General features: G+C 37.4%; 1 protein-coding gene across 1 annotated transcript in view; it reads left to right on the plus strand.

The window, feature by feature from the left end:
* Positions 1 to 25,839, plus strand: part of trip4 (thyroid hormone receptor interactor 4) — a 59,521-nt gene that overhangs the window by 8,045 nt on the left and 25,637 nt on the right. The window contains exon 12 of the mRNA XM_026379077.1: positions 15,271 to 15,373. Coding sequence (XP_026234862.1) covers positions 15,271 to 15,373 — 103 coding nt within the window. The remainder of the gene's footprint in view (positions 1 to 15,270; positions 15,374 to 25,839) is intronic.

Here is a 25,839-nt window from a genome sequence, read left to right on the forward strand (position 1 = left end):
ACCTAAATATAATAGAACACCTCTGGGACATTATGTTTGGGTCCATCCAATGCTGCCAGGTTGCACCTCAAACTGTCCAGGACCTCAGTGATGCCTTGGACCAGATCTGGAGGGAGATGCCCCTAGGAATCATTCGTCGCCTCATTAGGAGCATGCCCCGACATTGTCATTGTCATTCAAACAGGCATGTTTAGGGCTTACAAAGTACTGAGTACCATTTTGAGTTGCTGGAATGAAGCATAATGGACTAACCTGCTCCAGCATTTTTCCACTTCATAGTGTCTTTAAATTCAGTCCTCTGTAGGTTCCATCAAACGATGTGGCATCCTTTCATTCCAAACACATCACCTAGTCCATATCAGTATAAATATCCAGCACGATTTTTTTCCCCTTTAATCTGATGTGTCTGAAGTGTTCCTTTAATGTTTTGAGCAGTGTATATAGTTGTTTAAGTCACATTATGACACTAACATAACAGTACTCTGATCGGTGTTTGCACTTTTTTGTTTCTCAGTGTCACTGCATCGTTGCTAGGCCTTTGTGGCATTTTAATCTTTTTAACATCAAGTTACATTTTAATTTGTTCTTTGTTGTAGTTTTCGGATTTTTTTATATGTCTCTATTTATTTATTCACATATTGCAATAGCAAGACCACATACTGCACAGTAGATATATGCACACCAGCAAGTCAGATAAGTGAAACCATAGGCTTAGACCACATCACATAGCTGCAAGCTGAGCCACTTATCTGTTAAAAGAAGTGCTGGTTTCTGTGGAATTCCATTTGTGCAAACTCTTCCTCTGACCTCCAGAGTGGAGCTCCCGTGCTTGTTAGGCCGGCTGGAAGCTCGGACTGATGCCTGTGTTTCCTTGTGTGGTAATGTGATATTTATATGCTAAAAGCCTTCCTGCCAGCATGCCACACACACACAAACACACACTCTCTCTCTCAGGATATATTGGATGCATTCCAACGGAAGGGAAGTCAGGCAATGCTATTTTTTTCTTCCCCCCGTTTCTCTGTAACATTGTGTGAATCCTTAGCAGTGTCTACTTCCTTCTCTTCCTGCTCCCCCCCTTCCCATCATTCCATCTTTATATATTCCCCACTTTCTCTCTAACAATATGTTTTACAAGTCAGTGCTGTGAAGTAGTATGTGGTCACGGAGAATTCAGTTTATGCTCGGTGAACAGACCTGCATGCTTAGGTGCAACGGTTCATCTTGCTCTCTTGGCCTCTCTCTCTCTCTATCTCTTTCTGCACAGCCTGAGTCACACACTAACACACTAACATTCCTCCCCTTCCTCGCTTTTCCTTGCTGGGCAGTTTGCCATGGCAGGGAGGTCAGACGTCATGTGATTCTGCAGTGGTGTGTAGAAAGCATTCAGCCCAGATCCCCAGGCACTGGATGACAACCAACCAAACCTCAGTCACAGGTTTTCAACTGCATGAAAAATACATAGAACCATCTGCCAGGCTTGAAATGGCCTGCTACACTGAGTAGAATTTCACTGCTGTCCTCAGACCACTTCATTGAATGTCACACAGCTTCAGCTGTTGGAGAAACTGACAGCTCCCGTATCATTATCTCTACTTCTCCTCCATTTTGTGCTGCTCACTTAATAGCAGACGTAAAAGTGTTCCTCTGTCTATGCACTGATCACAGGAACTTGGAACAGGGATAAAGGCAACATGACAGACATTTCACACAGCTTCCTTTGATGGTCTGAAAGGCAGCAGTGTTGATGAAAATAAATTACTATCAAAGAGAGGTAACTGAATACCAGGTTGTATGAAGTGTTAGACTGAATGCTAAACAGGTTCAAGTGTTTTCTTCTCTTATGCTCTTTTAAATCAGACCTTTTCACTGTATGACCTATTGCTTTTTTTTACTGAAAAGAAACTGCTACATCAATCACTATTTAGTCATTATTCAGATGCACTCCCTTAGAACATAAAAAAAGAAAGCCTGCAGGGCATTTTTAATATTACTGTGTTGACTAATCTCATTGACTGTAAACTGCACTGTATGACACATGTAAAAGAACTTGAATTGATTCATAAGAAAGAAAAAAGGACATTAGTTAGAAAATTATTCACTTGGTGTTTAGAAACCCTTTTTCCTGTGACGTTTATTTTTAGTTTTTGCATTCCTCAAACATGCACTGGAACTCTGAACATATGTAGACATTATCCAGATGAGCTGCATGTGGGAACGCAAATGTCTGTCCGACAGCCTGGAGGTTATGTCAGGATGCGATCTTCACTGTGTCAGGTGTGAAAGCCAAACTCGATTTGAATATTTGAATATGTCCCTAGTGGGCTTCCGTACCAACACATTTTACACGGTTTTCCTGAACTTGCTAGCTAATTTGAATGTTGCATATATAAAGAATAATGCTCAATAGACTGGAATCTTTACTGCCCAAACGTTAAAAGCCTGTGATTTTGTGGTTAAAGTATGTTTAGCTCGTGCTGTTTTTGAATAGGCATGTTTGGAATTCTGCCAGTATGGCTCTGCAACTTTTGGGTCACAACACATGTAACTGGAACAGTCTTTTTGTTTTTTTTACTTCATGGAACCGTCTCAATTTGTAATCTCTTTGAAATAATAGCCCCAACTGTGTTAAACAATGTTTGCATAAACAAGACCTCTGTAGATTTTATTGTTGTGATCTATTTAGTGCGTTGCCAGGGGCAAACTCTACCCCCCATAACAAGCTTTAATGAAGCATAGAATCATTGTGTTTGACATTTATCTCCCGTCTCCACATCTGGTGTTTGTCATTGATTCCCCAAGATGGCTCCTCATGATGCCAGTGTCTCTGCCAGTTTTCTGTTTTGGAATAAGGAAATGAATAAAGGTTGAGTGGCATAGTTAGTAAGTACTCTGCACAAAATGATGTTATCAGGAACTAGGAAAGATCTCAATTTAATCATTGTTCCTAATGTCGTTTCCTATCCAAGTGTAAGGACAGGCATTACTTCACTCATCTTGCTGATTTGGAGCGTTTTTGCCAGCATTCCTCAGGCATGCCTATGCAATTTCTTTGTGTCACACATGCCTGTTTGTGTTCATTTGAGAAGAGATCTTTATCCAGCCAAGCCTGACCCAGCAGCAGTATAACCACAAGTATTTCTGCTGGAGAGGGAGAAATGGAGAAATGGAGAGTGAGAAACTCTCTGCCACTGCAGGGTCAGAGATTACAAACTCAATTGTACTCTGCTGGGTGACATGTCTGCTCAGCAACTTCCTGCTGGCGACATCTGAGGGGAGGAAAGTATGGTGAAAGAAGAGGAGGCCAGGGAGACTATCCATGCTTTCAGTGCCATTAATCTTTCTCTCTTTTTGTGTATCAAACTAGGAAAATATTTAGCTTCCATTTGCCCTTCAAGTCACTGAGTCTGATTTATTCCCAGTATATGAGAAAGAAAATGTGAAAAGAGCAACAGAATACAACCTGTACATCATGTTGTTTGCATATTGCTTTTTGGTCTGATATGTTTAATACAGATGGCCTAGTCTAAGATGGATAGATGGATAGATGGATAGATGGATAGATGGATAACAGAAATGTTCAAATCCAATAACAAAGTTTTGTTCACCACTGGTAAATCTCATTACATTTGATTGTCAATGACAGATGTGTCAGATATATGAAAATACAGTATCTTAGGTTGTTTGCCCATTAAAAGCGACAGAGGGAGTGCATGTCAGTTAGTCCTACCTCTATAAGTGGCACAGAACCATGTGTTATGGTATTGTGCCATGGTATGCGCTACTGTCAGTTTAAAAGGCAGTGTGTTATCGTTATTTTCAGTAATGCTCCAGTGATAGACTGTTGGCTGCAGGAAGTTAACAATTTGCCCCCTCATGTACAGCACCTGTGTGATCAAGGAGAATTTACACCAGATATGATTTTATTTTATGTCTTGCTGAAATGTCTTTGCCTTCATGCTCAAGTCTTTGTAGGCTAGCTTTAGAGCTGATGGGTGCAGATACTATCATGCCTTAGAATGGATTATTTAAAAGACTGCTCATTAAATAGTAAAAGTATAATCCAAATATAGTGCCTGTGGATACATAACAAGAAAAACTAAATGTTGCATTGTAGATTTTTAGACAAAATCCTGACGATTAAAAAATACATTTGGGGGATTTTTGTACAAGAGACAAAACATTTGGTAGGTGAGATTATTTCTTGCTTGAGCCTTTGCCATATTTAGTGAATTTCCCTTGAACACATAGCACATAAGTTCTTTTTCCGTGGTCTACTGGGCACTTATACCATTAAATGCATTTGCAGGCTCAGTGTGTGAAGTAGATAATGATTTACATGCAACATAATTTCATCTTGCTTCTCAAATTTCTGGTAGTCACTGTAGCAAGAATAACGTTGAGCATAATTATAATTCTGGCTCTTCGAATGTCTTTGAACTGTACATTGACTTTACTGGATGTTTAAAAAACATAGGTGCGTTATCATAGATGAACAGTATCCTTGGTCATGCCATGAAAGAACAAATCTCTTTTCCATTTAAATTAAGACATTTCGCGGTGAGCAATTTTGTTAGTCATTTTGAATTTAGATGTCTCTGTAATTATACTTAAATTGCCCAAAAGCCACATGAGTCATCCTCTGCTCTTACTTCAAGTTAAAATAGACCTTTTAAGAAGCTAAGTTAGATAATATAGAAGAATAATATTTATGCACATATTTGTCTTTATCATCTTTTGCTCTTAAATTTCATTCAAATGTACACTGGCAAGAAAAGGTTTAGCAATACCAAGACATTATTGGATTTTTATTCTGATGTAAAAAACGAATACCAAAACACAACAAACATGTACCTTTTTCATCTGTAACAGTTTAATTAACAAGTAAACCAAATCTTGAACTATAAAGATTACATTTTACCAAAGAAATACCATTTGATCAGTGGTTTTTTTTGCAGCTCTCTATTTCTTCCAAAAATTGTAGTGTGGATGTTCTTATGTTAATCACATGTGACCTCCCAGGTTCTAAAACATCCAAATGTCCAAGAAATCAATATTTATTCATTTGTAAATTTGAGAGTAAAGTTTAACATGCAAATTTGATTTGATCTTTATTGTACATATGGGCGGCTGTGCTTTAAGAGATATAGTGTCGACCACCAATCGGGGGGGTTCGTAATTAGGTGTATGGACAGCACACCTAATAGTGCAACATAACCACAATCCAAGCACAGACAAAATATGCTTAGGATTTTATTAGACATTTTATATATAACATATTTCCAGTGATGGTGCCATGTCTCACATTATGCATGATATTATCCAACTATTATTATTATTGTTACGCCTCAGCAGCCATGACTAGATATTGGCAGCCCTCTTTTTTAAGGTCAGAGTAAATAGGGAAAAGCATCAGAAATTGTATTATTATATAAAAACAATTATAAATTCCTAGTAGTAAACATGTCACTGTATCATTCAACAATTGGCATATGTGCCATGCAGGATCGGAAGGCTTGATAAGTATAGCAGCTGTAATTAAGAAATGGCAGGGCTGAGGACACAGTCAGTCGTCTTATTTAGTTTGACTGTATAGCTTCATTGTTTAGAGTCTAAAGGGCTGTATTGCTACAAGTTTAGTCTGAATTAAAAATGTTTTTTGCTTTCTTCCCCAAAGCTGTAAATGTATAAATTGAAAAGATCTTGTAACAAGCTCTTCATCACCTCAGCTCACTGTGTTCTTTCTTTGGAACATATCAGTAGGATCACTGTGTCTATTGTGAGCTGTAGTACTAATCCATGGGTTAGAAAAGCCTAAAACCTGCCTTTGATAAAAATCGAGTGACAGCCGTCCTTCTGTTCTCAAACTGTCCTCATTGCCAGCCTTGAGAGAAGGAGGGAAGAGACATATATTTCCCACAGAGGCTGAGTGAACACAGATGGGAGGGCTGTACCCCAGCGTCAGAATATCAAAGCAAATATTCACCTTAAGAGACAGACATGTTCATAAACTCCCCAGTCCTTCTCAATTTCCACATTATGAAATCAAATGCCCACTGTGAAGAGGTTTGTTACCTTACTTAAAATACGAGCCTTTTTGCTGACAGCACCTGTGTTAAGGAGAGCTGGATTTGTGGCACCGATAAAAGGAGATTGTGGTGGAAAATAAGAAGTTTTAATGCCTTAGATTCCCTGGAATTTTTCTTTGAAGTCGAGGTTTGAAAGCAGACATGGTAATTGTCTCCAGGGGTTCTTGCTGTGTGTGTGCTGTAAAGGAAACAACTAAGTGGAAGGGTTTGCCTGTGTGATTTTCTGTAAGTGCACTGCAGTTGTCTTCAACTCAAATATAATAGCAACTAGTTATTTTTTCATGTTTGCACTACTTTTATAAATTGCATTGGCTCATATTTTCTCACTCTCTCACTATTACACAGTTAGTCATTTCCCACTACACAATAGAAATGTCTTTTTTTTTATTTTCTTAGTTCTTCTTATGTCTGACGCGTCCTGCACTCTTCAGACAGAAGCTCAACTGTGAGTACAAGAAAGAAGCCATTTCCTTGAAAAGTTCCAGCAGTTAGCTTGTTGAGTATAAAAAGCTTTGACTGTTGTGAGGCAGTCCTGTTTTCTTCTTGCCTGAGGGCCACCGCAGGAGGTGAAGTCATAAACATGGCTGGGAAAGTGGAACTGGGCTAAGTGAGGAAGTCTTTGTGTATTTCACTGCAAAAACGCATGACTTCACTACACCTGTCAGCACTAGTGCTAGCAAAAAGGCTAAAGTGTGGCATGCTCTTTACCAGCATTTTTTGCAGAGCAGAAATGTTAAGCTTATGAGACAGGGGGGTAAAAATACATTTTAATACCTCTCTTTTCCAGGGGAGTTTAATAATGTAATGGTGGGCTGGTGACAGCTTGAACTCATTTACATCAGGACAGTAATGAAGCCACAATTGCTGACATGCAGAGTGGGTTCTTGAACTAAACACCATCATAAAATACAGCAAGTCTTCATGGTTAATATCAGTAAATCCTGCGTAGAGTCTTTTTTTGGTTTGAGATAACAGTTACATTGCAGCAATTGTTTGATTGAAAAAGATAATTTACAGCAATTTATTTCAGATACAAATTTACATGAATTTGAACATAATCCTTAATAATGGGTTATTACATGTAAACTGATGGAAGTTTAAAAAACGAAATCCATTTGGAATAAATCTACAACACAATGAAGTGTGAATACTTTCTGAAGTCGCTATATTCAGTAACATTGTTTTTATCAGTGTAGAATGTGTCAATTGACCTTGTAGTTGTACTGAATCAAGGAGCATTTTTAAGGATGCATTTTTTTTAGTTGAGCAGACCGTCATGATGGCAGTAATTGGAAAATCGTGGTCCTGTTGCTGAGCTTCTAATAATGAGACATGTCTCTTGTACTGTTGAGGATATTAATAATGTAAAAATTCAGGAGCCAGCGCTGGACACTCCTAGATAATTAATGTTCACTCTCCAACTTGACACCAGTTGATTCTGTAGGTGAAGGAGTGTGTTTAATTTTTTATGATCGCTATGCAACTCTGTGTGCCTGAGCTCCAATGAAAGGGACAAAGTGAGTTGTTATTGCTGCCTGATTAGAGGGTTAGTATTGGTTTGAGTTATTTTCACTCTCCACCAGTATGATCCAAAACCTCCATACTGCCTGAAGGTGCATATATTTGCACCCTTAACGTCCAGTTTTAACAGGGTTGTAAAAGGGGTCTGAAATTTTGTTGGGCATGTCCCTGGTAAGTAAAGCTAAAAACCTGGTGTATGTGCAATAATTGTTAGAATCTTTTACGTTGTAGTTTCAGTCAGTCAATTAAATCAGAAATACACAATACTTCTCATTACACTAAAATCCAAGATATCTGTAAATTATATATTATAATTTATTATTCAACCGACAATCTAAAACTCATCAGACCAAGAAAATCAGCTAATCCTCACTATTTACCATACTCCACTAAAACCTGTAGAAAAAAACTAGGGGGATGTTTTGACAATGATAAATTTCATTTTAGTTGGGAAAATGGCCTAAAACAATCAATCAAACAAACAAACAATCAATCAATTGCCAAAATGATGATGTTGCTAATAAATTTAACCGTTTCATTGATTGCTTAGTTGACTCATTGTTTCATTTAGGCTGAAATCTGAAATCTAGACATTTGAGGTCAGTTATTGTCAAAGTTCATGTGAATACAAAGCCCTTAGCTTTGACTTAAAACAATTTGCTTTAAATGTTTTAACCCATTAAACAAAGATTATAGAATTTCTATAAATGCTAAACATAGTTAGATGATAAAAATAATCATACATAGAAATGGATAAATACATGCATACATGAAGATTTAACTTAACTTTTCCCTCTAGCACTGTGAGGTTTTTAGGGTTGTTCTCAATAAAGACATGAAAGATCAGACTTCTTTGTGTTATTATTTTATGACAAATTAATGCAGGAAACCATGAAATTCCAAGAGGTTCACATACTTTTTCTTGCCACTGTATGTGTACTTGTATGTGTGACTGAGAAACAACTGGAACCAACAACTGAAACCAATTAATGCCACTGGCTACATTTTCACGCATGGAGTAATCTGGCTGTTTGCCATACCCCAGTAGAGATCCTGTTTGCGTCAAGTTGTTTACATGAACCGTTGATGCCTGAGCACTTCCACCTAAAGACAAAACAGTCCACCTGAATTTAAATCTCTAGGGATGCAGGCATGAGACCATTTTTGAAATAGCAACGGCATGTTATGTCTAGGTCATGGGAAATGGTATTTAGCACTAGACATGTGCAAATCTGATGTTGGAAAGGTTTTTAGTCTTAGTCAGATGGGTTGTTTGATCAATTACACTGAATTCATAAAAAGTCACTATTGAAATGATAAAATAAGCAAATGCTTAGTACATTTATAGTAATGGTAAATTTGCCCAATTTATATTGTAAGCCCTGAATGCCATCAGTACAACAAGTCAAGTGAAATGCTCTTACTGTTATTGCTCTTTCTCTTTGAAACAGACTGTTTTCACTGTTTCATTCATTCTGATCAACTCAAATTTGCCGCAGTTGCATGTTGTCGGGCTGCTCTTAATGAAACTCAACACTTGCTGCTGATATTTCACAGTAAATGTGACGTGAAAAGATTATTTCCCCTGAACCGCTGGAAGGCTTTTAATGTGAAACAGATGGAGTAAGTTTGTAGTAACAGCAAACAGCAGATGGGAGTAAACCAGAAAACAGGAAGGAGTACTAATGAAATAAAATAATTTTTAAAAATAAAAATCTTTAATAATAGCTTATGTCAACAAAAGACCTCCCGACAACTTGACACTTTATGATGTAATGTTTACAGCTACTGAGCCAAAAAGAGGTTTATAATGTGCAACAATTGGTAATTTTCAAAATTTTCAACAAGCCATCTGCTGCAACTGGAATATGTAATGAAATTCACTACCATCTTAACTTTTTATTCAGAATTCAAACATTTATACTAATCTGGAAGAAAATTCAATCTTTTAACTGTAGTGAGCTGCTTGAAGTAAGTTTTTCTTGTGAAGTTAATATTATTCAAACCAGAAAATGTCTGATATGAAAGAATAAGCAAAAAACTGAAAGAATCAGCATTTAATTGAAGTCATGTATTTCATTTACTATAAATTCAATACTGCAGATACAGTTTCTATGGTTTTATACCAAACTCTATTTATCCGTTATATTCACTGACATAATTTTCTGATTTAATATGTTTTTATAAGACACTGTATATTTTGATGTTCATATTAGAGCCAGTGTTTTTAAATTACATTACATACTGTACAAGCAGAGTCATATACGTATTGTGTGTGTGTGTATGTGTGTGTGTGTGTGTGTGTGTGTGTGTGTGTGTGTGTGTGTGTGTGTGTGTGTGTTGTCTGGCTGTTCTGCTGCTATTGTGCAATGATGGAAAAATAAATAATACACTTGCATGCGTGCAAAAAGCTAAAAGGCAGTTACAGTACAAGTGTCCTGGAGGCAGCTACATTTATTAGAGGGTTAATGAATGCCAGAAAGAGGCTTGTGTTGTTTGGTGAATACAATAGATTAAAAGAAAGACTGGCAAACGATTGCTGTTGCATACAGTTCCTAACAACACCCTTTAACCTCCTACATGTAGCCCATAGCTCAGAGACAACCCATCTGTTTCTCCATTCCCAGGGTGAAACCAGCCTTGACAGAATTGGCTAAGCAGCGCTTCAGAAATGTCCTTTTGGGGGAACAATGTTGGTTTTGTGTAGCTCCCCATCTAGAACAATCTCTGCTCCCCAGTCTGTCCCTCACCTTATACTCTTCTTATCTGTTTTTCTGACTGAACTGTATTCCTCATTTTGACTCTCTAGTTCTCCCGCTCTCCCTCTTTCTTCATTCTGTGCCTCCCTCCCCCTTATTCCACCCTCCTCATTTTTAAAAGCCACATGCTCCCAGCCCGTCTGGCTCAGTTGCACCCTGCCAATGAAGGGCTTTTTATTGGGCTGAGATTGAGTGCAGCCAAGCAGGCCCTGGCTAGGGCTGAGGCTGGGGCCAGCCTCGCAGTCCCCCAACCCCCTCCCCAACTGCACAGCCCACTCCACATGCCTGTTCTGGTCTGGCCCTGTCGCCCAGAAGGAGATTACTTGTCTCTGCTGCCCTTAATTGCCGACAGCAGCTGAAAAGAGCCAGAGAGAGAGACATTGTAGAGAGAGGAGAGGGAACAGTGTGGGCTTGTTGAGCTGTTACTTGACAAGCTTGGACTCAAAGGTTTGTGTTCCTGCTGTCAAATCTTGGCTCTGTATTAGCTGATTTTATTAAGATGGATGTTGTTTTCATGAAATGCTGGTTGTAACTCATGATATTTTGGACTGTACCGAGACTGACTAGTACAGTACGTAGAACACAGATGATGTGTTGAGGAAGGAAAGCTGATGAAAGACTCACATGAAGTATACACCTCTGTTCATGTTACTTTATTATAAGGACATGTGGTAAGAGCAATAGGTCCACTGTGCCCTTTCCCCACCCTTTAAGCTACTGTTATTTTTCACAGCTAAAGGCTTCCTTCCAGCTGCCTGTCCCTTTTTACTTTTTCCAATGAACTTGTGAATTTCATATTATTACAGTAGTTTATTGTTGAATTCCCCTCTGGCTTGATCCAAGCAAATTAAATAGTGGGCAGTTTATTGAATTGGCAGTCTACGGAGAAGCTGTGCGGCTGTATGAAATTTTCACCTCTCCCTTCTGCTGATTAGTATTTTGTATGTAGGTTTGGGGCTCTTGTTAAAATGTTTACCAAACATTGCCTGTTTAACTCCCACTTTAGCATGTATTATCAAAGCATTGCAATATGCCTAACCTGCAAATAAAAAGATACTTCATTTGAAAATGGTGAGGCAGGTTTTCCATTTTCTGGCCAGAAGAACTGATTAAACACAACACGTCTTTGTTTTGCGTAAACAGAAGATTAGCTAGTGAATAAAATGTTCTGTAAGTACGAATTTTTAAACAAATACTTCTGCATTCTGGGAAATGTGGTAAATATCTTTCTTGCCAACATTGTGATGTCTGTAGGTGAATTTGAAGATGACAGCGGCAGGTTAGCCTGGCTCTGTCAGAGTGACTGTGTCTGATTAAGACATGCTGTAGCGCATAACTTTCAATAAAACTACACTGTCTGTTTTTGGATTAAATAATCAAGATGTAAATGTTAATTATTGAGCTTAAGAGGTGCCAGAGCTAGCGTCGTCGATATGATATGATATGCTACACTACGCTGGCAGCTGAACAGTATCAAATTTGCCATACATACGGGAACATGGTAAATACATGGAACAGTTTTAAAATTGTCCTAGAACTATTCGTGTTAAGTGAAAGGTGACTAAATTATGCACAAAACACAAGCAGGAGTGAAACACAGAAAATGTGAAATTTCCTCTGTGAAAAGACAAGTTAGGCTGAGATGTATTTGTACAAAGTTTCAGAAAATAATTTGGAAGGTGGCCAGTGTAGTAGACTTTTATTATTGTGTTGAGCCAAAGCCAATTGTTGTTGATGTTTCTGAGCAAGCAGAAGCTGTCTCACATTTGTCTAACTTCTAACAGCAAATAAATTTGTCTGAAGCAACGCACTACTGACACTTAATTCACACTGAGACATTTTTATGCACCTGTCACCTGTCACTATACATGCCTCTTCCATGTAAAACACTTTGGTTCCACTACTCATAATGCCCAAGGGCTGTAAGCCTGACCTTCCATCATACTCGGCTCTGATTACTCATAACTGAATTCACTGGCAACCATGTACCTCTAGTGGTTTCACGTAAATCCACTTAACACTTTCTTAATTCATTCATACCTGTTTTTCTCAAAAAGCTCAACTTTAATTGCATTTATAAGCAGGTTCACTCCGACTACATTATATTCTTTCTGATGAATATGTAGGGCTTTAACAAACCTCCTTGTCATACAACCACAAGGAGGTTGTTATTTTTTCGTGGCCTTTTGATTATCATGGAATGGAAACAATTAGGTGGGGGAGGCTGTGAGGCAAAGCAGCACATTCAACAACTTTAAATGCTAATTAGCTAATGGAGGATGAAAGAGCAGGCAACTGGCGGGGTCTCACATGAGCGCACTTGAGTTCTGGCTGCAGCTATTCTTGTGTCATCTGAATTTAGCAAGACCACCACCATTTTGTCTCCTTGAGTACCTGAGACAATACAGCCATCTTGTTTAACTAAAAATATTTGTAACAATCTCAAATATTTTTTTTTACTTAAAGTACCTCATAGTTTGTAATCTTTTCCTGTTTGTACTTTTAATCTCTACTTCTGTCCCCTTTCTTGGCTAGATAATGCCCTTTTCCCAGCAATTTCTCCATGTGTATTATTATTGTTTGATCATGTCAATTCCGGCATGGAAGTTTAGTATTTTTATCTGCTTTCGCATTTGTGCAATTGTGTGTTTTCAGAATCAGGGTCAGCTTTTTTGTCAAGGATATTTGTTCATACAAATAATTTTTAGCAAACTAATAGGTACTTATACACATCACATACACAAGCATGAGAAGCTATGCAATAATAACAAAACGTATCATAGTGATTATTGTTCAAGCAGTATGCGATAAGGGAGAGTACATGTAAATGGTTCTATGAATTATAACAAGTAGGAAGCTTGTATAATTATTATGATCATTAGAGGTGTCTGTAGGTATAGCATTTAGTTTGGTTGTTAATTTATGAATTGCACATTGTTGATTATATACTAGTATCTAATAATTTGATTTATTTATTTGTTGGCACAGCAGTTATATTAGCATCTTTGGCTGCAGGCATACCACCTATACACAAACACAGGATGTGTTCGACCTATTTGCGACAGACTGCTGTCACAAATTATTCTTGCTGCTCTCACAAGACCCTCAGTACATTTTATTTAAATTTAACAATGACTGACAATGACTAGGGTTTTTTAAAAAGAAATCACTGTACACTAAACTTAATCACAATGGAAAAGTAAAAAGGTGAAAACTTCCAACATGCATAATTTGTACATTTCAAGTGAAACTTAATAAGGCTGCTATCCTTAGTAATCAGAAATATATATGGTCTTAACAGTTTTTTACATTGTAGTTGGAAAGCATGTAACATCTGGCTAGTTGATAAAACAAATTACTTCTGTCTAAACTGATGGGTGTTAACTCGAATAATAGGTTCTGAAGAATGGGACAGTGTATCTGCTAACTGTTTTTCAGGTGGTTTCTATTATTTTGTTATGTTAACCCTAAACTGAAAAAACAAGACATGTGACATTATGTATTTACCTTATAGTTATTATTATTTTTAAACAGATACCATCAAGGTTAAGACCAACAAAAACCTGTGTTAAAAATGCTAATGGGATTTGTTTACATTGAGAAGAATGTAGTTCATCTGTACGCCTTAACATCACACTTTTCGACTCAGACCTCCACCCTCTTCAATTTTCACTAAATCACAGATAATTTTGTTCAAGAGCTGTCAAGGGAATTGTCTCACTTGGAGACAGCATACTTGACTGGGAGACCTAATTTAATTGGAATCACTGAGTCATTTGTCAAACAAGGAGGAAGCAAGCAGGAACCAAGGAGCTTTTTTAGGGCCCCGACTAATGTCTTACGACTGTGAGTGTTTACATATTTTATCACTCGCCCCCATATTACGCTGAAGTCAACATGGACCATAATCTGAAATAAACATCTTTATCATCTCTCGCTACTTTGTCAGGGACCATACAGATGGGTTGCAGACTGATGATTTCCCTTAAAAGCCCCAAATTTGTCACAACCTTCAGTGCTCCTTTGAGGGAGATAGAAAGGCTGTGAAAAAAGGGGGGAATGGGGGTAGGAGAGGAAAAAGCATGCTGTCATGAAAAGAGCCGCTTCCTGGCTGGCTAGATGCAATCATGGGCACTATCTGATAGCACCGGAGGAAATTGGATGAGTTGAGAGCCGTTGGCGGCCAGTGATGGGAAAGATGACTCCTTTGTCACCATGTCAGTCGATTCCCTACTCTCACCTGAGAGACCAATCAATAGCACAGAGAGATACAGGTTTTCTCTTGTTTCTAGGTTTTTGTATGCTGTGGGTTGGTGTCATTTATGTGCTGTAAAACACCCTCTTCTTCATAGGAATGTAAGTGGCATGCTATATGGTGTACATAAATGTGGCACAGATCAAATTTATTTTTGTACATTTGGAAGGATATTGTTAGTAATTTATGATAGGTTGGAAACTGATGACTGATATCTACATAATAATTAAACACTAAATATTATGTTAATAATATTTACTACTCTGCTTCAGTATTGTCTGTTTCAGAATGTCTATATAGACTGCATCTGAAAAGCTCTTTTGATTTCTTGGATTGTTATGCTGGTTATAATAAATTTCGCTGCTCTCATTAGAAACTGCATCATTACTTGTGCAATTATAGTGCATAAGTCCCAGCGAGACTCATAACTATCAGTTGCTGTCAGGCATGTAGTATTACATCAGGCATGGAGGACATCTAGCACCACGTAGGTGTATAAACAGAGATGCTCACTGAATGATTCATAACCATCCTACGGGGCATCATGAGCTTCAACATATTCTGTGGCACAATATGACCGTCTCTCTTCTGTGTAAGATGAAGCTAAACTGCTCTTTTCTTCATCCCTCCCCCACCACCCGTACAGTTCCCAGATACCTGTGAGGAGTCCGCTTCACCATTCGTCTTCATCTGCACCAACCCCCAGGAGCTACTGGTGAAATTCCCCATGAAAGGGAAACATAAGATCTGTAAGTCCTCCTCCTTTCATGTCAGGGGAAGTGGAGTGGATGAAATTAGCCTGAGCCGACTAAGGTTCTAAAAAAATTGCTGTCTTCTGTCTTCTATCAGTTTTTTTTTCCTGTGCAGTTATATGCTCACATGCATACATAAAAAGATGTGTAAAAGAGTGATAATTCTAGGTGCAGCCACTGATTACTATATGTTCATTAATAAAAGAAAATTACAAACACACAAAGCATGTTCCCAAATACACATAGAGATTTTCTCTGAGAGCCATCTGTAAAGACGGGATTTTGCTGTCAAGTTGCCTGGGGGACAAGCCGGGCCTGGATGTGCAATGTTGTTGCTGTATTGTGTGATTTATAATAGGACTCAAACACGTTTTCCCTCTGCTGCCTTAGCTGCTGCTGCAAAATGATGTACCTGCAAGCTCTTTTGTTAATATTTCAAAACCCTCTAAAGAGTAGAGAGGATTGTTTATGCAGCTGTGCCTCTTTCAGATCTTTCCAGATCGATGGAGAAGGTTTTTTCACAGACTCAAGGTAAAATTTAACAGAGCTGTGTCCTTTTTTTACTAAAATGAATATGATGGCTTTGTCTCTATTTTGTTTGAGGAATAGTTTAAAAGGTTTTAGAGATGTCACACAGTGCTTATTACAAACAATGTCAGCAAATCTTGAAAAATTAGTTAAATCTAATAATTGTCATTTCTTCTCATTTCAGACATTGTAAAAATGTTGCATTTTACTGTTGCACTACATCTGAATTTAAAACTCAAGCTTTTTGTTTATCTTTCTGGTACTGACTAATATTGACTTGTTTATAGATTTAATTCCAACTGACATAAACACTGTCTTGAAGAAAAGTTAAATGTGCTGACACATTTAGTGCATTTACATGCAATTAGCTAACCTGCTCACTGGGAAAAATCAGGTTACACATTTACATGCCCTGTGGTAACCTGCATACTGGAAAAATCCATATATACGGTAGATGCGACAGGTCAGTATCAAACTTCTCTTCCACTCCAGAGTAATCTTGAAAGCATGGTTCAAAGATTTTAACTGTATAGTAACAGAAGATGCTGCTTCATGGCGTTTTTTTCTTTCTTTTTATTTTTCGGGAACAGAACGGAGCTCCTCTTCAAAGCACAAACTGAATTTAAAAATACTAGATAGATATTATATTATATTATATTATATTATATTATATTATATTATATTATATTATATTATATTATATTATATTATACATGTTGCTTTGTGTTAATTTCAATTTTACTCTAACACTGACTTTGAACAGACACTTGTTTTAAATATAAGGAGACATTGCTCCCTATAATGATCTTTTATTTCATCCAGCCACTCCTTTTTTTGTTTCCCTGTATGCAGTCTTTTGTTGTGCACATACACACTTGGAAAAAGCCCATCAGACAACCAGTTATGCAGACACATGGCTGAGAACTTGAGAAATCTGTTTTTTCTAATCCCCTACCCTGATATTGGTAACCACGTTTCTGGAGAAAGCTGACTGTAAGCTGGTTACTTAAATGCATGTAAACACAGTCCTTGTTATGGGGTTGCTGTCGTAGGCACAAATTGCTGTAGGGAAATTTGTAAATTATTTAAACCAACAACCCCTGTAAATTGCAGGCCATTGATGTCATCTGACCTGTGAATTTTATAAGAGAATCCCTTCTGGTAGCATTTTCACTATGATTATGTGTAGATGCTATTAATATCCTTCCAGTAGTAATTATAATGGTTTACCTTTATTATGAATCAGTCACATCTTGTAACAGTACTGTGAAACTTTTTGTCCTGCTTTTTCTCAAGATGCCTTCCAACTTTGTTCCAGCTCTGGCTCTCACACGCATACTTTAATAGACCTATTCTCATCATCACCATTACCACAAACATTAATTTTATGAAAACTGTTTAGTAATGCAGCCTGATAGGAGATGTTTTTTTTTCCAAAATGCCTGTACAATGTAACAAATTCACAAAAATGGACACACACTGCAGTTAGCAGTTTTGTACATAGATATAAAAAGAATTATAAAAGTTGAGACTGTCAGATAATTCTTAAGTACTCACAGCTTCCTGTCCAACTAACAAGCCTATTCAGGTCAAGTGGGGGATAAATCTGAGTTCTCTAACCTACTTTCCTCACACTGAAAAAGCTACTTGGATCAGTAGTAAAATATTTTAACCTAAGTTGTAGCCAGAATTCAACTTCCAGATACACTAGATGTATATCATGGTCAAACATAATTCACCAATCAAGAATAATATTGATGTTGTTACCCCAATAAATAAAAGTAAAAAAAACATGAAATAAAGTATACCCAAATATCATAAACGCGTAAAATTATATAGTTTATTCATTAAAGTTCTTCCTGCCAGAACTGCTTTAGCGCTGCCATATTCTTTGCACCTCTAATTGTTTGACTCTGTGTGGCTCTCTTCAAGTTGTTCCATAGTATTTCTTTTGGATTGAGTTCTGGGCTCTGACTTAGTCACTCCAAAAGGTGTTTTTTATGTTTTTCTGAAGCCATTCTGTTGTGTGTTTTGGGTCATTGTCCTGTTACATCAACCAACTTCCACAGAGTTTCAGCTGATGTACAGACATTTCCACATTATGCTGAATAAATTTTTTGATATACTTGGGAATTTATCTTCCTCTCAATCACTGCAAGCAGCAAAGCAGGCCCAAATCATGATGTTTCCTCTACCATACTGTACAGTTGGGATGGTTTTTTCATCATGACATGTAGTGCCCTTTGTACGGAACCCTTTCCAGCTTTATGTAAATCAACAATTCTTGATCTTAGATCCTCTGAAAGCTCCTTTTGACTAGGTATGGCTCACATAAGCGTACTCTTCTTTTGCGGAGCAAACTCAAAAAGTTTGAGTAGTTTTTGTCAGTCTAAGTAGCTCTAGCCCACACCCTCAAAATTATTTTCTTAACTTATGCTAACACCTGACTCCAGCTTTTTTGAGGTAATTTTGAGGGTTTTTATGTTGTTCTCAATAAAGACATTAAAGATCAGAATTTTTTTGTGTTATTATTTTAGGCACATTGTATTTGTATTTGACTTACAATGTCTTTGTAATGTCAATGTCAACTACATTCTATGACACATTAATGCAGAAAACCTTGAAATTACAATGTTCACATACTTTTTCTTGCCACTGCATATAAGTTAGCTTGGTATTTGGATTGTTTATCCTGACCCACTGAACCTACACAGTCCAGTCTGTCTCACTCCTCTGTCACCAGCCAGATTTTCACTATCCGACATTCTGGCTCTCTTGCCCCCTCTTCCACCTCAATTCCCACTGCTTGTCATGGGTCAAGGCATTGCCGCTCATCTTTCTTAAGGGGGCTTAGCACAAGTATTTTTTGCTCCCCAGCAGCTTACACCAACAAGATCCTCTTGTCACTGGCATTGCCACCCATCTCATGCCTCATCAGAATGACATAAAAAGGGTACAGTTTACTGCTTTCACATCTGAAGTGGCTTATGTTTTTATATGAATGGGCCTCGTCTTGATAGGTCTGGCTGGCAAACAAGTGAGTAGCTTGTCGTTTTTAATGGGACTATCAGTACTAGGAAACATACCTTATGGGTAGGATAGTAACATGGCATTGTAACTGGAAGTTTAAAGGACAGGAAAAATAGCATATCTACATGATCAACGTCATTGACTGCATTTTGCAATTATCGAATAATGTGATGCGACCTCTCTCCAGCCAGTTTACCCTTGGCTTTGTAGATAATATGCTAGACACAGCTAGACGCAAACTCAGGTTGAACAGTCATTTCCCTGTGGAGGAGTCTGTGACATTTAAAATGTCATGTAGCCAAGGCTCACTCCCTGTAATAAGGAATGTGCATCATGGTTTATAGTCACATCCTGTGAACATTTGAGGGCCTGTGTGTGTGCGTGCTTGCGTTTGTGCGTGCACATTTCTGGATATGCTGAAGGTCAGTTTGGGTGTTGAAAGCTATTTGGCTCTCCGACATGAACCCACATTTCCTTTTTCTCTTCTTTATAGCTATCCCTCATTCCCCCCATGTATTTAATAGCCTGACATTCTCTGTATGATGTGGCTATGTACAAAGCCAGAAGAGTGAAACACAAATCCAATACCACTAAGACATTTTCTTCAAGGTTGTAATAGTCTGTTAGTTCAAATAAAAAATATTAAAGAAAACCTTTCTTAATATGTATTTTAATTGTATGAAATCTAATTCTAGTCCTAATCAGACCATAGCAACTTATGTTCAATAATATGAGCTTAATTTTTTTGAGAAAAAATAATCTTGTAGGATGCAGTGATCCATGACTGAAATTTTGAAGTTGGAGGCACAGTTAGCCACCAGTCACATTTAATTATATGTATCTGGATCTGGACAAAAACCTGTATTCTGAGGTTTGACTTCTGTAATCAGTTCAACATGTGATGGTGACTCTTTTTCAGCCAGTTTGTTGGCAGTTTGTTCCTGATATAAACAATTCTTGTTCCATACTCTCTGTCATCTAAAGCGGCACAGTTAGACATGGGTGTCTGCTTCTTTCTTTAAGCCTAAGATTCCTTTAAGTATGTGTTTGAAAGCTGAACCTTTAGACACTGTCAATCTCAACTGAAATTTGTAGATATTGTGCTGAACAAGTGTTGCTGAACAGGCCTGAAGCTGCTTTTTGCTGTTCTGCAGAACGCAGTATTAGGTAACCAGTGAATTAGGTTTGACCTTCCTATTATGATTCCCCTGAAGAATTTAAATCCTATTGCTTCCAAGCATGACGAGTCCATACCCAGAGTAATGTTCCATGAATTAATCAAATTACTCTAAGCCTTATTTAAGGGTGCTCGAGCAGCAAGAAAAAAATGTACAGATCTCTTGTACAAGCACTTCTATATTCAACTGACAAAGCACTGAGTTAGTCAGTGTAGCACTTCAAGATTAGGCTATAATATTCAAAACATGTTTGATAATCTGAAGATATTTAATGTCCTTTGGTTAGTCTTGGGATGATTAGACAGACTATGACTGAAGACATTACCAATATTTTAAAAATGCACTACTGTCGAATATTTATTCTATAAAGATTTGGAGAATTATATTCTACTGTCATCTAATGACAACATGAAGAGATAAAAGTCTAATTCTGTGATATTGGCTTGGTGTGTCACTGCCCTTAAAGAAACACAACAAAGGAGGGACAGGTTTAGATGTTTACAGTGCAACCAAACAAACTTTTGATGTTGCCATAAAGAAGTCAATCATTAATTATATTTTCTTGATGCCATGATTTTGATTTCTACACAACAGCAGGGCACAGTAATGTATGTGTGTAGCGTTGTCTAACAGGTCCTACAACATTATGTAGCTCATTATTGCTGCTCCTCCTTGTTCTATTACACCCTCACATATTTTAACCTAATCTGCTGTTAAAAAACAAACATGTTGCTTCTTGTATTTAACTTAATAATAATACATACATTGCACTTCCTGTGCATGCTTACAATAGTAATTCTGTAATACTAGAGAACCGACACATCATTATTAGGGTAAAAATGACCTATCGCCCAATGGGCTAATTCTAGCTTCACAAAAAAGGAAAGTCCCACTACTCTGGTAAGGCATTTGCAGAGTCAGCAGCAGACAATGGAATTGATTTCAGTTCGATAGAATAAATACTATAACAATGGAATATGTACATGCCTTGTATCTCTTGTTCATGTGAAGACAATTTGAACTCTGTGGAAATACTAGACTCTGCCGCTAACAATGGGAAATGCTATAATGAGAGGTAGTTCCAGAATAGAAAAATGTTTAATGGCTAATGCAGAAACAAACATCAATAAAAATGTAAATAAATATAACAAATAAAAATCATAAAATTGTACCTTCAGCTATTATTCTACTGCACTAGCCTTCACAGAAACATACACTACAGCAGCAACACATACTGTATAGTAATGTTTTCACTAGTAGCTACTCACTTGCCTTGTAATTTGTTTCTATGTGCTCTTTTAAAAAATACAGACCACTGAAATTCAGTATAGTACACATCAAACACCCTTATGGAAGTTGCTCGAAGCAATGAAATTTATATTTACTTGTTCATGTGTAACAGCCACGTGCCAAGAGCCCAGTGAATATACATCACAAATAAGTGATCCTCTTCGTTTGTTATGCATTCAACTTTTTGTGTTTATTTATTCATGGAATTTCCATTTAATATTCATGCCTTTTCAGGACTATCTAGGTGCAGAGAGGAGAATTTGCTGCCTCTGAGGCGGCCATGGCCAAAAATCAGGTTTCAGCTCCAATGAACCCAGCGGATGAAGGGAGAGAGAGAAAGGAGGGTGGGGGGGGAGCAGGGTTTCATGTGTTCTCTAGTAAATGAGAGGCAGGCCTTGAAGGTGACAGGCTGTGTTTATTACTGATCTGTCAGCCGGTTAATGGGGAGAGGAGAGGAGAAGAGAGGAGAGAGCTAAGCTGTTGAGCAGAGACCAGAGCACACAGGCATGGGAGCCAAAGAGAGCTCCAAGCAATAAACTTTGCCATACTAGATCTGTTTGTCCTTACAGATTCATACTCCTGCATGCTGAACTAAAATAGGATCTGTAAAAAAAAAAAAAAAAAGAGCAATTTTTGCTTTATTGCTACAAAATTTGTGTTTTTCAGTGAATAAACATTCGCAGAAATATTTACTGTGACCTACTTCCCAGTTTATGTTTTCCACATCCATGTGGTCCACACAGCCCACAACCCAAAATTTATGATTTTCAGAGATAATTCTTTTATGCTTGTACATAAAACTTATTTAATCTTTTTTTTTTTTTTTTTTGCTATATACTTCTGAAATAATTTTCTTGGGATAAACAAAACTTGTAACCTATCACATGTTGCCTGACACACAATTAACACAGTTAACGCTGTTGCACAGCTTCACAGACACCTTTACACAAATCTTCAGAAAATCATAATTCTATTTGAAAGGAGACATCGTCCATTTGAGGTTTGTCAAATTGTCAAAAATGACCCAAAAGTGCATTTTGCGTAATGGGTACCCTTTAACAGAACTACATCCAGTAGTTAGTTTTTCTTGAATGTGAAAAAAATGCCTGTGATATAGTAATTAATTATTTAATGTGGAACAGGTTATAATACAGTTTTGTAAATGAGCAGGTGGTTAGTTTTGTGCACAGATAGGGATCCAAAAGCTTATCAAGGATTCTGTTCAATATTGTATTAGCATTTGCTGGATACACAAAATGAAATCATTTTTTCTGTATCTTCATAAATAAGTCTGACGTAGGTCCTGCATGCAGTTATAATGAATGTAAATTTTGATGTAGAGCTTGATGCAGATTTCATGTATTTCTATACATTTTAGCTTATTGAAATAACATCTTTTGAGGATTTCAGTAGTCAGACGCACCTTGCCTGAAAGCTTTGTTGTATTTGATTGCTCTTGAGCTCCAAGGGTTTTATCAGCGGCCATTGATAATGACACCTCGTAGTTTTCCATCTCACTACAGGGTGAAAAGGCAGTGTAAAGAAATGGGTCTTTGTGGTAATAGATTTGTCTTTTCTTTATCTTAACCGAGCATTGTTGCCTTAATCAGTCACCATTACTAAATCTATATCAATCATTTCGTCAAGCATTTGACATACAACTGCTTTAGTGTCACGTTTACAGCATAAATGATAAGCTTTCTGCATGAAGCATACAGATTGTATTAATTGTAAGGATTTTTTATAAATCTGTAATTAATCTATGTCCTACTGTGTCCTTTATTGAGATCTACTGAAGATGCTACTTTATTATACTTCGTTTTTCTGATAATGCTTACATGACTAACACACGCTGGGTCAAAATTGATTCAGTCTCCAGGAATATAATGTGGATGAAATGTGGCGAGCTGAGGGATGCCCATTTCATACACTCTGCACAGTGGAATTCAAAACGGCTGCCTTAGAGCCAAATCATTTCTCTGCTGCAAGGGATCTTCACCTTTTCCCTGAGGAAAAATGTAGCAGAATGTTTTTCACACGCAGTCTTGGGCCATTATCCGTAGTTTTCATTCTTATCTGAGGCTTGTAAAAAAACAGCTAATCAACATTCAGCTGGTGATAATATATCACAATATAGTAAAACCAGAATATCATTGTTCTAAGTTGTTGTGTCTATTGAGCTTTTTTTGTTAGGGTAGACTGACACATATTAAATATGTGGAAATAGAAATTTTAACACATTTGACTCTTTTTTTTTTTTTTTTTGGCTGGTCTCTTATGTTGTGTGCCTCCAGTTCTCACTTCCCGCATTTCTTTTCTCTCCCTTAGTCTTTGTCTCTGCTTTAAGTCAAAAGAAACCAGTCTGGGTCAGCAGTGAGAAGGAGGATGTGAGACAGATGTACTATGCAGTCTGATCAATGTTCTTGATTAGTGACAGATTACTCCTACCTGTGTGTGTGTGTGTGTGTGTGTGTGTGTGTGTGTGTGTGTGTGTGTGTGTGTGTGTGTGTGTGTGTGTGTGTGTGTGTGTGTGTGTGTGTGTGTGCGCGCGCGCATGTTGGAGTGATGTAGATAGGTCTGTTTGTTAGCTTGAATGCAATTAGACTGCTGCCTTGATTTTTGTTGCTTTGTCAGGTTAGGAACTGAGGATCAATAGGTGGATTATTTGCACAGTTCATGTAGCTGATCGAGGTGAAGATGGTAAATTAGACACAGTCAATGAGTCACTTAAGGTAGTTGTGTGTCAGTGGAAGTACAGTATATTCCTTAATTGCTGACATGTACACAGGTACTGAGTAGATACTGATTCAAATCTTTGTTTTGATGTTTGTTTGTGTTTTTTTTTTTATTATTACAAACATCTTGAGGATTCTGTGGTTGTAACTTCTCAAATGTTAGAATTTGCTGTATTCTTTTATAACTCTGCACCTGCGATAGCCAGGGCTGGAGGCATTGTGTATTCGGGTTGCTCATCCATATAGGTCGCCAATTCTTGTTAATTGAGGGAGGGAATTCCTTCAAATTTGATACAACTGTCAACTTGTACAGTTTTTATTGTTCAAAGCTCAAAGGTTCTTGTAGCTCATTCTTGTGGCCACAAAAAAATAATAATGAAAATAGTGCTGTATATACACAAATTAAGTAGGCTGCAGTACATTAATATTTTGATATTAATTCATTGAAAAGGTCTTTGGTATTCAATTTTGATATTCGTATATTCATTTATGTTTTCTTTTTTGTTTTGCTAAATGTAATATATTAGCAATAATTTATTTTTAATTGCACTGTTAAAATATAGACATACATAGTATTTTTCAAGCCGGGGTCCCTGGAATACCTCTCACTCACCACAGTGAACATGGTAAACTGAACAATGCATGTTGAAACCGGCCTACCATGGTGGCACAACTAGCATGAATGAAAATGGGGCAGCCTATCCACAGCTGGATAGTGTGGTGGTAAGTTCGCTGCCCCACGTGCGGGTATCTACAAGGTATCTACATCGTGACCAAGACAACAAGAGAATGTAGTGTAGAGGGTACGCTTAATAAGCTTAAGGCTTAATGAGCATAGTGATTTGTTTGTTTGTTTTTTGTTTTTTTGCGTCCATGATGTGTTATACCTGCACCAACAGCGCTAGCTACTTCATTTTATTTCTTACAGTTTGTTTTGCTCTGTGTAAGACTATTTATTTATTAAATTTAAACTTATAGTTTACCGAAATTTACATGCCGGTCAGAGGATTTCCTGACTATTGTAACCAAGGCTTTGGAGCCCAAAAAAGATTATTAGGGTAGCTCTAAAATTAAGATTATTATTATTTCTCAGCATTATTGCAATATTGTGATCTACAACAATAAAAAGATCAGTACATGGATACTTATATCCATCTTCCAAATAATAATAATAATAAATTAATACATGTTCTACAATAGACACATAATATGTTTTATGCCCAGTGTGACTCTGTGCGCAGAGCTCAGAAACTTGTGTTTAAGCCGGGCACACTTCTGACATTACCTAATTATAAAAAGACTCACGGGTGGAAAGCACGGCTGTATTAGTGTAAACGCTGACACACTGTTGCCATAAGATCATCAACAGTTCTATCTAAGCACATCGTAACCAATGTAATCACCTAATCACCGTGTTGCACTTGTAAGAAAGATCGGCAATTTCCTTTAGTGGAGGCTGTCAGCATTTCATCAGCTGTCAGTGTGTGTTAATGTGATCGTGGTTCTCTTTCTGTTTTCAATGTGAAGCACTTGGTTTCACATTGAACCACGTTTAGAAAAGTGCTCTATAAATAAATGTATTATTATTTATTATTATCCTCACTTTGCCTCTTTTCACAAAAGCACTTCATTCTTGTAGTTTTCCTCTCCATCTGAAAAGAAGCAGACAGACCTAATAGTCATTAGCCTCAGGGAGAGACAG

The sequence above is a fragment of the Anabas testudineus genome, chromosome 3 (genome assembly GCF_900324465.2).
Source record: "Anabas testudineus chromosome 3, fAnaTes1.2, whole genome shotgun sequence".
Lineage (NCBI taxonomy): Eukaryota > Metazoa > Chordata > Actinopteri > Anabantiformes > Anabantidae > Anabas > Anabas testudineus.